At 35.2% G+C, this 13,757-nt stretch overlaps 1 protein-coding gene across 1 annotated transcript; it reads left to right on the top strand.

Annotated features, from left to right (window-relative positions):
- Positions 1-5,304: 5,304 nt before the first annotated feature.
- LOC131045229 (ABC transporter G family member 36) lies at positions 5,305-13,300 on the top strand. Its single transcript, XM_057978777.2, has 23 exons — positions 5,305-5,821; positions 6,036-6,245; positions 6,424-6,508; positions 6,599-6,758; positions 6,886-6,962; positions 7,073-7,126; positions 7,215-7,305; positions 7,434-7,735; positions 7,846-8,127; positions 8,267-8,583; positions 8,688-8,848; positions 8,945-9,048; positions 9,270-9,423; positions 9,527-9,676; positions 9,816-9,985; positions 10,098-10,430; positions 10,534-10,824; positions 10,906-10,989; positions 11,107-11,240; positions 11,374-11,601; positions 11,754-11,925; positions 12,275-12,529; positions 12,680-13,300. The coding sequence occupies exons 1-23, from the start codon at positions 5,439-5,441 to the stop codon at positions 12,947-12,949; spliced, it is 4,467 nt and encodes a 1,488-aa protein (XP_057834760.2). The 5' UTR covers positions 5,305-5,438; the 3' UTR covers positions 12,950-13,300.
- The last annotated feature ends 457 nt before the right edge of the window (positions 13,301-13,757 follow it).

The following is a 13,757-nucleotide window of genomic DNA, read 5'->3' as shown; positions in this document are numbered from 1 at the left end:
TCTCTCTCTCTCTCCTAATCTCTCTCTATCCCTCTCCCCTAATCTCTCCATCTATATCTCTCTCCCCTAATCTCTCTCTCCCTTCCCCTTCCCCATCTCTCTCCCTCAGTCTCTCAGTCTCAGTCTCTCTCTCTCTCCCCCCACTCCCCCTTCGTCCCTCTCTCTCTCTCCCCCTCTCCCCCCTCTCCCTCTCCCTCTCCCTAATATCATATACTAATTTATTTATAAATTAATATTAATATATTAATAAACAAATCTAGTTAGAGAATTTACTGATTAAAATCGGATATTGTGTCCTAAGGGGTTATATTGTGTCTTACGACCTCTTAGGACAACATATGACCCATAACGACATAATTTCTCTCTCTCTCTCTCTCTCTCTCTCTCTCTCTCTCTCTCTCTCTCTCTCTCTCTCAAATATGACTAATAAAATCCGATATCGGATATCGGATTTATGCCATCACCATTAATGTGGCAGTTCAGTAAATAAAAGGCAACAATGGGAAAATTTTTGGGGACCACAAATTTATATATTAAAATCAGATATTCAATTTTTGTAGTCAAATTTTCAAATTTCAAATTTCGGCTCGGGAATGCTTTGGTATTTGGCTTGGAAGTGACAAGCCTGGAAAGTCAACTGAAAAAATGTGTTTTTCAATATTCCTTGATTTTCCAGACTTTACACTGGTGGCTGACGACTTTTTTTGTAGCCAAAATTGATAAAACGAAAAGGGTTTTTTAAGGATGTTCCCAGCTTTCCAACAATATAAGGCTTGTCTTATTTCGACTTTAATAAATAGTTATTATTTATTTTCTAATTGAATTCTTACAATAGTCCTAATTGATATACTGATTGAAAAACACTCATAACTTTCAAACTGTATAACATTTTTTGAATCCGAAACATGCGTCACATCCTATGCTTCATCTACTATAGGGAAAAATTTTAAAAAATTAAATTTCATAAGGTTTTGACCAAGTTAAGGTGGTCAGACGTAGGAGTTTTTGAATTTATGAAAAGCTATAGTAAAAAATTCATAAATAATTATTTACTTTATAAAAAATTAAAAAAAAATATGTGTCACATCCGGACATGAGTCTAATACTTATATTATAAATATTATAAAACAATATTATGATTTGATTGTGATTAGAGTGGTCAGACATACGTCTACTTATTTTTTTCCTGAAATTTTAGTACCACTGCATTGAAATTTGAAATTTTCATCAAATAGAATTTTTTTTTTCCAAAAAACAACTAATAGCTTAGAAACTACATTCAATTTTCTATATATTCTCTTCTTACATATTTTAAAAATAATGTTCACAACTTATTTATAATATCTACATATATACATATTATACATATACATATACATATATGTATGCACACACACACATTTTAAACATACACATTAATTTATTTATGTTAGAGTATCACAATTAGAACTGCGTACGCGTTGCTTATTCAAAAGAAATCTTGTATGAGATTCTAATTCAAAAGGAATCTCGTACATGGTTATTATTCAAAATAAACCCCGTACACGCTCTTGTCTGTTTAGGCTTGTGAATAGGCTTGGATGACAAAACCATGGTTTGGAAGTTTGATTTCCCTCCATTTCCCTCCTTTTTGACGTGTTTTGTTTTATGAACTTGGTTTCTTGACTTTGTCATCATTAGGTTTACACTTCATCAAGTGGGTATTTCTAAAATTTCCACCATATTTCACCCATCTTCTGAGATTTCTAACCATACAATTTTTCTAAATTTGAACAACAATAACATATTATTATTGAATTTCTTTTACCAGTGTCTCCATAGTTCTGAGAGACATACGTGTACCATTTTTTTAATAACTTTTGATCTACTTATCCAAATTTAAAAAACTTTATATATTATTGTAGTACACTTGATTCTTTTTAATTTAAAAAAAATAAATTTACATTTTCAATTGTTTTGGTGCAAGTTACACTTCGCACATGAATAGGTACCTAATTTTTCAAGATGTGCTTGATTGGAAAAATCATTAAAAAAAATACTCAACAAAAAATTACAAAAAAATACACAACTTTTAGTGCTCACTCTTAGCTATCTTTATGCCAAAGTATTTGTCAAAATACTAAATCTAACTATGACTTTTTTGATGCGCATGTCAAACACTATGTTATGTTTTTCAGAAAAAATCAGAGTCTTTTCATGCGCGGAGGATTTAATCCCCTCAATCTTATCCAATTTTGAAAAAAATTAATATTTTGGAAACTAGATTCAGAGTACTACAATATTTGTTCTTTGAGTATCTTTATATCTTGAGTGGATGACCCTCAACTTTCTCCTCCAAGTTCAGGTTTAACTGATTTCAGAAAAAAGTGTCCACTTATACCCCCTTTTTGCACACCATCTTGGTGCACTTACCCCAAGGTATACCTATCAATGTTGGATCCTTACACAAGTCACATAATCTAATTTAGAAAAAAATAGTTTAAACAATGTTAAATTTTTTGTGTCTACCACATTCTGTTATTGTAAATAGATTCAAGTAACACCTATAATAGAGAATTTTGCCAATTGGACACTTGAAACATACCAATGCCAAGCCTTTAAAATAAAATTCAACTTATAATCAATAATATTTTTTAAAAGGATACAAGAATATTGTCTCCAACTAAAACTCCCATATTTTTTATCTACCTTTTGTTGACTATTAACCGATTCAAGTAATAGTTGAAGTGTATTGGTTTCAGTTTGTCTTTCTTTTGAAACATTTCTATTTTGACAAGGTTTTGTAATATACTTCTTGCAAAGCCTATACATTCTCCTTGTCATTTTTAACAACACAATATGGTTTTTGCACAATCTTGAGGTCAATAATTTTCTACATCTTTAAATAGTTTCTTTGACCTCCTATGTACTATGCTTCAATTTTTGCAAGGATTCTTTGTCCTCAACATTGTTCACAACACAATACAATTTCTACATAATCTCAAGTTTGGTATTTTACTATGTCTTCACCAAGTTTGTGTGGTCATTTGTACTATGCTTCAATCCCAAGGGTAATACATGCTCATTCTCCATGTTCTAATTTTATAAAATGCACAACCTTAATGCAATTACAAATATCTCACAACTACACTTTCATAGTATTCCAATTTTCTGTGTTTCATAAAATCATATCTTAATTATTTGTATTATCGATTATCTCTCACTTTGTTCACTTGACTACAATAATAAGTAGACTAAAGCATGATTGGAATTTTTTTGGCTCAAATTTGGTTTTGTCTAGGTGTTTGGAAATTGTTAAATATTGCTAATCTTATTGAGTTTGAGAGCTTTCTCCTTGATACATGTATACATATACATATACATTACATATACATATACATATACATATAGAAGCGTAATTGTGAAGAAATCACTAACTATGAAGACAATTGAAATGATGTGCTTGCATAATAAAATAAAAAGCTATCAATCATAAAGAAGTAGTGAATGATAGCTCAAATGAATCATAGGTTATAATAAAACTAAAAAAATCATATTAGTTCTCACAAAGGGTTTAGTCTCAACAGGGCTTACAACTCTGACAAAAGTATTAATGAAACCTTACTAAAAAAATGGAGATTCTTGATATAGTAACTAACCCCTAATAAGAAATATTTCCCAACGTGAATAAAAAATCTGACAAACGTATTAATAAGAAAATACTTTCATAAGCAATTCTATAATAGAGCATGGTACGTTGCAAACCCAAAAACGGACAACATCCTTTTATATCCTATGTATCAATCCATATGTTTTTACTTTTCCTATTGGATATCACAAAGTCATAAAGTTTTTAACAAGTATTTCTAAATATGATATATCAATGTTTTACAACCATGCCACTACTTCCAATTTATTATAGTCATTAATTCAATTAATAATAAGACAAATTATACACAAGCTCTTATCTCTACCAAAAAACAACAACAACATTGCAAATAATATAAATCATGTAAAATGCACAAGCATAGACAAGTCACCTATATTATTTATACAATGCCAACTCAAATTGCTTAAATCAAGCGCATTATTTTTTCTTTTGTCAACTAAACTAAAATATAGAACGCATAACATTAATAACCAGAAATCAAAGTAAAGATTTTATAACATTATCTTGATCAATCTTACTCTTATTTTTTCTCGACAAAATTTTTCTATCGATACAACCTACAATAAATTAATGAAAAAATAAATAAAAATCTTTTCATTAAAAAATAAATAAATAAAAATTGCAAAAAAAAATAAAAATAAAACACAATATTCTAACTCAAGCTTACTTTCTTCATAATCAATATCCTACACTTTAATTCCCTTCAACCTTTCTTAACAATATCTAGAGTGCTCCCAATTTTGACACAAACAATGACTCTCTATACAAAAACTTTTAACCACAATCACCATTGTCATTTCAATTATGTAGTGAAAACCAAAACTCAAAGGTACAATTGCCAAATATTAAAATATTAAATTCTAGTAGATATAAACTCTTTATCAAGTACAGTTGAATATGTTAAAAAAAAAATTAATAAAATATCCTTCACCACACAAATTAATTTTATATTAATTGTCTAACACACATAATATCATTAAAAATATTAATTTATTTTAGTTGCCACCTCACTCTCCATTCAAGACTATTCTCGCACAATATATGATGACAATAATAATTAATAATTATTCTCCAATGATTGTGCAAAATTAATCAATAAACAAAACAATAACTCATAATTAAAGAAAATATTGAAAAAAAACCTTCCAAACTATAATAGTGTTCTACTGATTGCTCGATGAAAACTAATTGAAAACAAATATTACTAATAATCTAATAAATTTCACGGTACATTATAACACGTTTAAAACATTATTTTTAGACTGGTCAAGACATCTCACCATTTTCAATTCCAATAAGGCGTGCTGCTGGTGGGGATCGACACGGACATCCTTTTTGACAACACACAAAAAACGCAGCGTCATACCAACCCACTTAATGAATTAATACAAAAAAATAAATATGATTTCAATTTCCATCTATTTGGTGTGGTCCCCAATTTTTGCTAATCCGTCGATGGATAAACACAGACCTTCAAATTCATCCTACTCCTCCAATGGCGGCTTTGACCAGTTTGACCAAAACTGGTCATGCTTTCCCAAACTTATTCATCTCACTTATGCTAATGGACTGCGTAAGCTTTTATCGTTGACTACTTCCAGTCGTTTTAATGTGATTTAAGGTCCATTATTGTCCTACAGTTAAAAAAAACTTCACATCTTGTGAAAGTGTCGAAATCTTGGGAAGCAACTCTGAAAGAGTCGGCAACAAACTATAGGATTTTTGTTGTCTATATAAAGGTTCGTGGTTCAGAATGATATAGTGGAAGGAGTACATTGAATTTTGGAAAATGGAGGGGTTGGACAGAGTGTGGGAGTCAGGAAAGAGAATGAGCAAGAACTTTAGTAGAAGTGTGAGGAATGCAAGTGTAGGATCGTCGTGGGGAGTGGAAGATGTGTTTGTGAGGAGTAGCACTCGATCACAGAGACAGAGAATTGATAATGACGAAGAAGCTCTTCGATGGGCAGCTCTTGAGAAGCTGCCCACGTATGATAGGCTCAGAACTGCTATCATGCAGAGTGTTGCTGAGGAAGACGATGCAGCGCTTCACAAGGAAGTCGATGTTCGTAAGCTTGGTCTGACTGAAAGACAGATGTTCATTGAACGGCTTTTCAAAGTCGCAGAGGAAGATAATGAAAAGTTTTTGAGAAAGCTCAGAAATCGTGTTGACAGGTGAGAAGACTCACATTATCAAATTCATTGTTTAGCTGTTTGGATTGGTCAAAAATTTCAAGACTTTGGAGGGATTTTTAGAATTATGCTGTGAAAAGAAGGTTTAGAATGTAAAATTTGCCCTGTTAGTGATACTGACTTCAGCTTTTTCTAGAGTAATTAATCTGTTTATATTTTTCATTTCCAAATTTGGGTGGTTTTGTATCGTGTGCAGAGTTGACATCAAGCTTCCAACGGTAGAAGTGCGGTTTGAAAATTTAACAGTGGATGCAGAGTGTTATGTAGGTGGCAGAGCTCTGCCGACGTTATTGAATTCTGCCAGAAACTCTATAGAATCCTTTCTAGACATCTTTGGCCTCTCACCTACCAAGAAAACAAACCTTACAATTCTCAAGAATGCAAGTGGAATCCTCAAGCCATCTCGGTAAGGGGGGTGTTAAGATTCATTTCATTATTGATTTAAAGTCAATTTAAATTGTTTGCAGTGCAATGGCTTTTGAGGCTCATGTACAGTTATCGTGAGGTCTGTAACAAAAATTAACCTGATAAATGCTTAAAACTGCTGAATTAACACCATATGCTTGTGAATTTCTTTCTAAAAGGATGACTCTGTTGTTGGGTCCCCCTGGCTCTGGAAAGACAACGTTGCTGCTAGCTTTGGCTGGGAAATTAGACTCCAGCTTGAAGGTGAGAGCTTGATGCTATCCATGTATTGCATTTTATGCTGTTACACAATCAGAGTAGAAGGTGTTTACTTAACCAGTTTTGAATGATCAGGTTGGGGGAGAAATCACTTACAATGGCCATAAGTTGGAGGAGTTTGTCCCTCAGAAAACATCTGCTTACATAAGTCAGCATGACTCACATGTAGGAGAGATGACAGTCAGAGAAACAATAGATTTCTCTGCTAGGTGCCAAGGAGTTGGACATAGATTCGGTGAGCACCATAAACTTTTTTCCCTTCTCTCCTGGTAGTTTATATCTTCACCTATTAGCTGTACTCCAAATATTAAGTGTAAGACTTTTATAGCGAATGACTTGTTTGCTGGCATGTCTCAACACAGAGCTACTTTCAGAGCTTGCAAGAAGAGAAAAACAAGCTGGATTCTTCCCAGAGGCTGAAGTTGACCTCTTCATGAAAGTAAGCTTCAATACATAGGAAAAAGATTGATATATTCCACCGAGAACAATTAGGAATTTTAATTAATGTGAATTGCTTTCTCATCTAGTACAGTGGTTTGTTCTTTGCAGGCAACAGCAATGGAAGGCGTTGAGAGCAGCCTTCAGACTGACTACACTCTCAAGGTAAATACATTAACAGAGAAATTAAAGTTTGAATACAAAAATTTAGAGATCAGGGATTCATGGACTTGAAATCCTTGTGTCTAAACAGATTTTGGGTTTGGATATTTGTGGAGACACAATTGTCGGGGACGACATGATGAGAGGAATCTCTGGTGGACAAAAGAAGCGTGTTACAACAGGTATAGCTACTAATTACTTTCAACTTCAAATCAATAGTGATGTCTTACAAACAAGAGAAGTGTATGTAAATACTATATGGTCATTGATTGCGATTTATAATGATCTTTTGAATTGATTCTATGTGCAGGGGAGATGATTGTTGGACCTACAAAAGCTCTTTTCATGGATGAAATCTCTACAGGACTAGACAGTTCTACAACATATCAGATTGTCAAATGCCTGCAACAGTTTACCCATCTAATGGATGCCACAATTCTTATGTCTCTGCTGCAGCCTGCACCAGAGACATTCGACCTCTTTGATGATATTCTACTCCTATCAGAGGGCCATATTGTCTACCATGGACCTCGAGAAAATGTACTGGAATTTTTTGAAAGCTGTGGATTCAAATGCCCAGAGAGAAAGGGCGCTGCAGATTTCTTACAGGAGGTATTCAGGGTTTTAATTTTAAAATATTACGTTAATCCTATTCTAAACATGACTTTATTGCTCTCATCGTATCTTGTACCATTGCTTTCTCACAATTTCTATTGTTGCAGGTCACATCAAAGAAGGACCAAGAACAATACTGGGCAGATAAGAGGCGACCCTATCAGTATGTAACTGTGAAGGAATTTGTATATAGATTTAAGCAATTTCATGTAGGTCTGACGTTGGAAAACGAGTTGTCAGTCCCTTACGACAAGAACAGTAGCCACAAAGCAGCTTTGGTCTTTGATAAAAACTGTGTACCGAAAAAGGAGGTCTTCAAAGCCTGTTTTGACAAAGAATGGCTTCTGTTCAAGCGAAATTCCTTTGTTCACATCTTCAAGATTGTGCAGGTGCATTTTTAATGACCTAGAATCCATACGATTTTTAGATGAAATTTTAATTGTCTCAAAAATTCAAAATTACAGTAAAATCGTCACTACAAGCCCACAAGGATAACATATATCTAATGAAAGTTATTTTCTTTTACAGATTATAATTGTAGCGTTCATTGGAGCAACTGTATTCTTTCGGACTGAAATGCATCATGATACTGTCGCTGATGCAAATATGTACCTTGGAGCACTCTTTTTCAGCCTCATCACCAACATGTTCAATGGATTTGCAGAGTTAGCAATGACAATAGCCAGGCTTCCAGTGTTTTTCAAGCAGAGGGATCTGCTCTTCTACCCTGCCTGGGCTTTCACTCTTCCTACCTTCTTATTGAGAATTCCAACCTCATTGCTGGAATCTGGCATTTGGGTAGTGATGACTTACTATACTATTGGGTTTGCCCCTGAAGCTAGCAGGTATTATTGATAAATCATCTGCTATCACAAATGCCTTAAAAACCCTAATCATCTCATTGGGTATTCTTCTTCTTTCAGCTGACATTAATTCATCCGGACCGCAGGTTTTTTCGACAGTTCCTTATAATCTTTCTAGTTCATCAAATGGCATCATCCCTGTTCCGCCTTATAGCAGGAGTATGCAGGACAATGATAATAGCTAACACCGGAGGTGCCCTGTCTCTTCTTATAATATTTATGCTTGGAGGATTCATTCTCCCAAGAGGTTAGCAGTTTCATCCTTTCTATCTTCCAGACAGAGAATTTAGAAAATCTTGTCAATAAACATTGAGATTAACTGCATGGTGGATTTCTAATGCAGACAACATACCGAACTGGTGGATATGGGGCTACTGGTGTTCACCTTTGATGTATGCAGAGAATGCTATCACTGTTAACGAGATGCTTGCTCCAAGATGGAAAATTGTGAGTTCTCCACCTTCTTTTCATGTATTCAGAACTCCCTGTTGTTCGATAGAATGATAGAACAAATGTCTGCAGCATATTATTCCTGAATAAAATATTGAACTACAATGGATGCGAATGATAAAATCATAATTTTCCTTGAATTAATTTTAAGCTACAGGGATTCCTTTCCTATTCTTGCCCCATAATGACTTGTTTCCTGGAATGTTGTTCTCTTTCAGAGCACACAAAATATCACAAATTTGGGTGTGGCAGTGATGGAGAGCCGTAGCATCTACTCAAGAGGATATTGGTATTGGCTAGGAATTGCTGCTTTGGCTGGATTTTCGGTGCTTTTCAATGTGCTTTTCACCTTTGCTCTGGCATATCTAAATCGTGAGTTATTTCAATACACATGCGTCTTCTTCCCTGTGGATTGGTCATTTTTGTATGCATCTTTTTTTCTATATGAAGTAATAGGGCATCTGTTTTTCTGTAGCTCTTGGTAAACCTCAAGCTGTAATCTCCAAGGAAGCTCTAGCTGACTTGCAATCCCAAGAGGATGGTACAGAGCAGGGACTAAATATATCAAAGTCACGAAATCGATCTGTAGCACGGTCACTGTCTTCTGCAGATGGCAATAATACTCGTAAGTGATCTCTTAAACCACTCTAGTTCAGATATTCTTCTTGCTTGGACAGATAGAATTTGAGTAGAATACTATGGAATCCATTATTTTCTGATTGTTAACCAAATTATGATCTGATGCCGACTGTTTGGTTATGCAGTTGAAATGCAGGTCAGACGAATGAGCAGCCGATCAAGTACTCTGCCGAACAATGATGAGTCAATACTGGAAACTGCAACAGGAGTTAGTCCCAAACGAGGAATGATTCTACCATTTCAACCACAAGCCATGTCATTTGAAGATGTCAAATACTTTGTTGACATGCCTGCAGTACGTAAAATAAACCCTATGTCTGATTCATTACATGATTCAGTGATTACTGTTTTTTACGGTTTGTTTCACTTTGAAGGATTTGGCTGACAAGCTTTACCTTTGACTGCAGGAAATGAAAGAACAGGGAGTGACCGAAGATAGGCTTCAATTGCTTCGGGATGTTACAGGGGCATTTAGGCCTGGTGTTCTTACAGCGTTGATGGGAGTCAGTGGCGCTGGCAAGACAACTCTCATGGATGTCTTAGCTGGAAGAAAAACGGGAGGATATATTGAAGGAGACATTCGAATCTCTGGATTTCCCAAAAAGCAAGAAACTTTTGCTCGAATTTCTGGTTACTGCGAGCAAAATGATATACATTCTCCACAAGTCACCGTTCGGGAATCATTACTATATTCAGCATTTCTCCGTCTTGCAAAAGACGTTGACAAAGAAACCAAAACTGTAAAGTCCACAACTACGCATTTTATTTTTTCAACGAGATTCTTTATACTGTTGAGATGGTGTAAAGTGTCATGTTACTAAATGAGCAGATTCCAACTTGCAGGCATTTGTTGACGAGGTCTTGGAGCTTGTAGAGTTGGATAACTTAAGGGATGCATTGGTAGGCCTACCTGGTATCACTGGACTGTCAACTGAACAAAGAAAAAGGTTAACAATTGCTGTAGAGCTTGTTGCAAATCCCTCTATAATTTTCATGGATGAGCCCACTTCTGGACTGGATGCAAGAGCCGCTGCAATAGTTATGCGAACTGTCCGCAATACTGTTGATACTGGAAGGACTGTTGTCTGTACCATCCATCAGCCTAGCATTGACATCTTTGAAGCATTTGATGAGGTATGAAAATATCTAAGTTGAGGCTATCTTACAATCTTGGTTTCAGTGATTGATACTGATTTCTATCTGTGATGGATTCAGCTACTTTTGATGAAAAGAGGAGGACAAATCATTTACTATGGACCAGTAGGCCGCAACTCTCACAAGATTGTTGAATATTTTGAGGTAAGGATTTGTAGATGAGTGTAGGTATTACAAATTTACAACAGGAACTGTTTCACACACGAAGGGTTTTAAAAGGCAATTTGTAGTTTTTTTAACATTCACAATTGTGAACTGCAGGCCATTCCAGGAGTAACAAAGATCAAGGATAAATATAACCCTGCTACATGGATGCTAGAAGCTAGCTCTGTTTCTGCTGAAGTTCGTCTGGGCATAGACTTTGCAGAGCACTACAGAAACTCATCCCTCTATAAGTAAGTCTCCTAAAATTTTTAGCTTCAAGATCATTATGCTGTTAAAAGGTCAAAACAGGCTAAATTCAAATACATAAAAGAGCCGGCGTACAACAAATATTTGACATTGAGTTATCTTTTTTTGCATATGCAGGCGGAACAAAGCATTAGTGAAAGAGCTTAGTATTCCACCCCCACAAGCAGAAGAACTCCACTTTCCAACCCAGTATTCTCAGTCATTCTTTGGACAATTCAAGTCTTGTTTGTGGAAGCAATGGTGGACTTACTGGCGTAGCCCTGACTATAACAGCGTTAGATACTTCTTCACACTTACCTGTGCTTTACTCTTTGGGACAATCTTTTGGAAGGTTGGCACAGAAAGGTGTGTACTTTAATTCAAGGCATCTTAATTTACAAACATTTCAGCTACACAGAATGCCGCAATATCAATTGACTTTTTTTCTAGCTCGAGTGATTATCCATTGAAGTATCTGATTATCTTATTAACTAACAAGTAATTTTGTTCGATATCAGGAGCAACAACACTGATCTTTTTATTGTTGCGGGTGCCTTATATGGAGCTGTAATCTTCTTAGGAGTCAATAACTGTTCGACTGTGCAGCCTGTAGTTGCAGTGGAGAGAACAGTGTTCTACCGAGAAAGGGCTGCAGGAATGTACTCTGCACTGCCCTATGCTCTTGGTCAGGTTAGTTCCCTTTCTTCAGCTACCATTTTGTTCTATGAATCAAACTGCCTAGTTACATACGAAGCACAATATAGGTCTGTGGCCAATTCAATTGAGCATCCATGCAAATCTCTAGACTCTGGTTGATGGGCTATATTCTTCCAATTCTCATGTTTCTGCATGTAAAACTTTGTCTCTATGATTAGTTTACTTGTGCCTAAAGATGTGTGGGTACTGGGTGCCCAGCCACACCATGGTGTGAGTATTCACGATTGGGGATACATCACAATGCTAAAACTAGACAAACATATGTTTTGTAGTTAATTTATAACAAACATTGACTCTCTTGAGTTTTTTCTTTGTATAACAGGTAGTGATTGAGCTGCCGTACATACTGGTCCAGGCAATTATATACAGTGTTATTGTTTACAGTATGGTCAGCTTCGAGTGGACAGTCAAGAAGTTTGCTTGGTTCTTCTTCATAAACTACATGACGTTTCTGTACTTTACCTATTATGGCATGATGGCAGTTGCAATCACTCCAAACCATCAAGTAGCCGCAATTGTGGCTTCAGCATTTTACTCCCTTTTCAATCTTTTCTCAGGATTCTTTATTCCTAAACCGGTAAGCAATCCTCCTTCTCAAGTCATTTCATTGAAAATATTGTAATCAACATCTACTAACCGCAGTAGTCAATAGAGAAGAACAATATGTAGAATGTAGCTGAGTGCTTTTAGAAAGAAAAATTCCTAATGTGCATTATGATTGATGCAGAAAATTCCAAAATGGTGGATCTGGTACTACTGGATATGCCCTGTTGCATGGACTGTGTATGGTCTAATTGCCTCACAATATGGAGATGTCACAGACGATTTGCTAGTGATTGGTGAAGGGATCAAACCACTAAATCAGTTTGTGGAGGATTACTTCGGATATAAGCATGATTTCTTAGGTACAGTCGCTGCAGTGCTCGTTGGATTCGCTGTGTTCTTTGCATTTACTTTTGCATACTGCATCAGGATATTGAATTTCCAGCAAAGGTAAAAGCAGAGGAGTTAAAACAAACATAGAATCTGCTCCTCTACCATTAGGGTTAGACCAGCTGAAATTTGGAGTTTCAGAGAAAGGCTTATTAAAAATATGGCTGTGCTGAAGCCCTTCGAGCTGAGATACTGTACGCTTAATTTTTTATATAATGTTCCAAGTGATTTTTTTTGGGCACCCTTGTAAGATATTGAAATGGAGAAACTTCCCTCTGCCTATGTGAGGCAGGAGCAGCTTCATCCACAAGTCTGTAGCCCTGTTATAAGGATTATTTTAATATAAGGATTATTTTATCTGCTCGAAAGAGCGAAAGTCAATAAAGAAGTAAATCCATGGCGTATAAAATTTTGTTAATGCGATGAATAAGACATCAATGCAGTTTGAAAAATTAATTATCAGGTTGAGCACTTGAGAAGAAATCTGGCTTTGGTCTCGACCAGGGCCATCCGAATTTAGTTGCTACAGCAATTGTTTTTCAAATTTGTATTGGACAAAGCAATTAAAACTTACAACAGAAAGTTATTAAAGGTACATGAAAAGAATAATGGAACGTCAAAAATCTCAAGGCTATAAGAAAGAAACAAAGTTACATGTTTTGCATAATATATTTATAATAATTGAGACTATTCTCTAATTGAAATTTTATGATTTGATCTTTAATTTTAATTTGCTGAAGCTGGTCTATTGCCTTCACATTCTTCTTACACAAGACTCAACTTTAAGAGAAAAGCCACCTATAGAAATATGTCAAAGTAAACTCTGAGAGAACCAGTTACATGATAATCATTATTAGAAAACAAAACAATAC

The sequence above is a fragment of the Cryptomeria japonica genome, chromosome 10 (assembly GCF_030272615.1).
Source record: "Cryptomeria japonica chromosome 10, Sugi_1.0, whole genome shotgun sequence".
NCBI classification, from domain to species: Eukaryota; Viridiplantae; Streptophyta; class Pinopsida; order Cupressales; family Cupressaceae; genus Cryptomeria; species Cryptomeria japonica.
The sequence above is the reverse complement of the archived record's forward strand: the minus strand, read 5'-3'. Positions and strand labels throughout refer to the sequence as shown.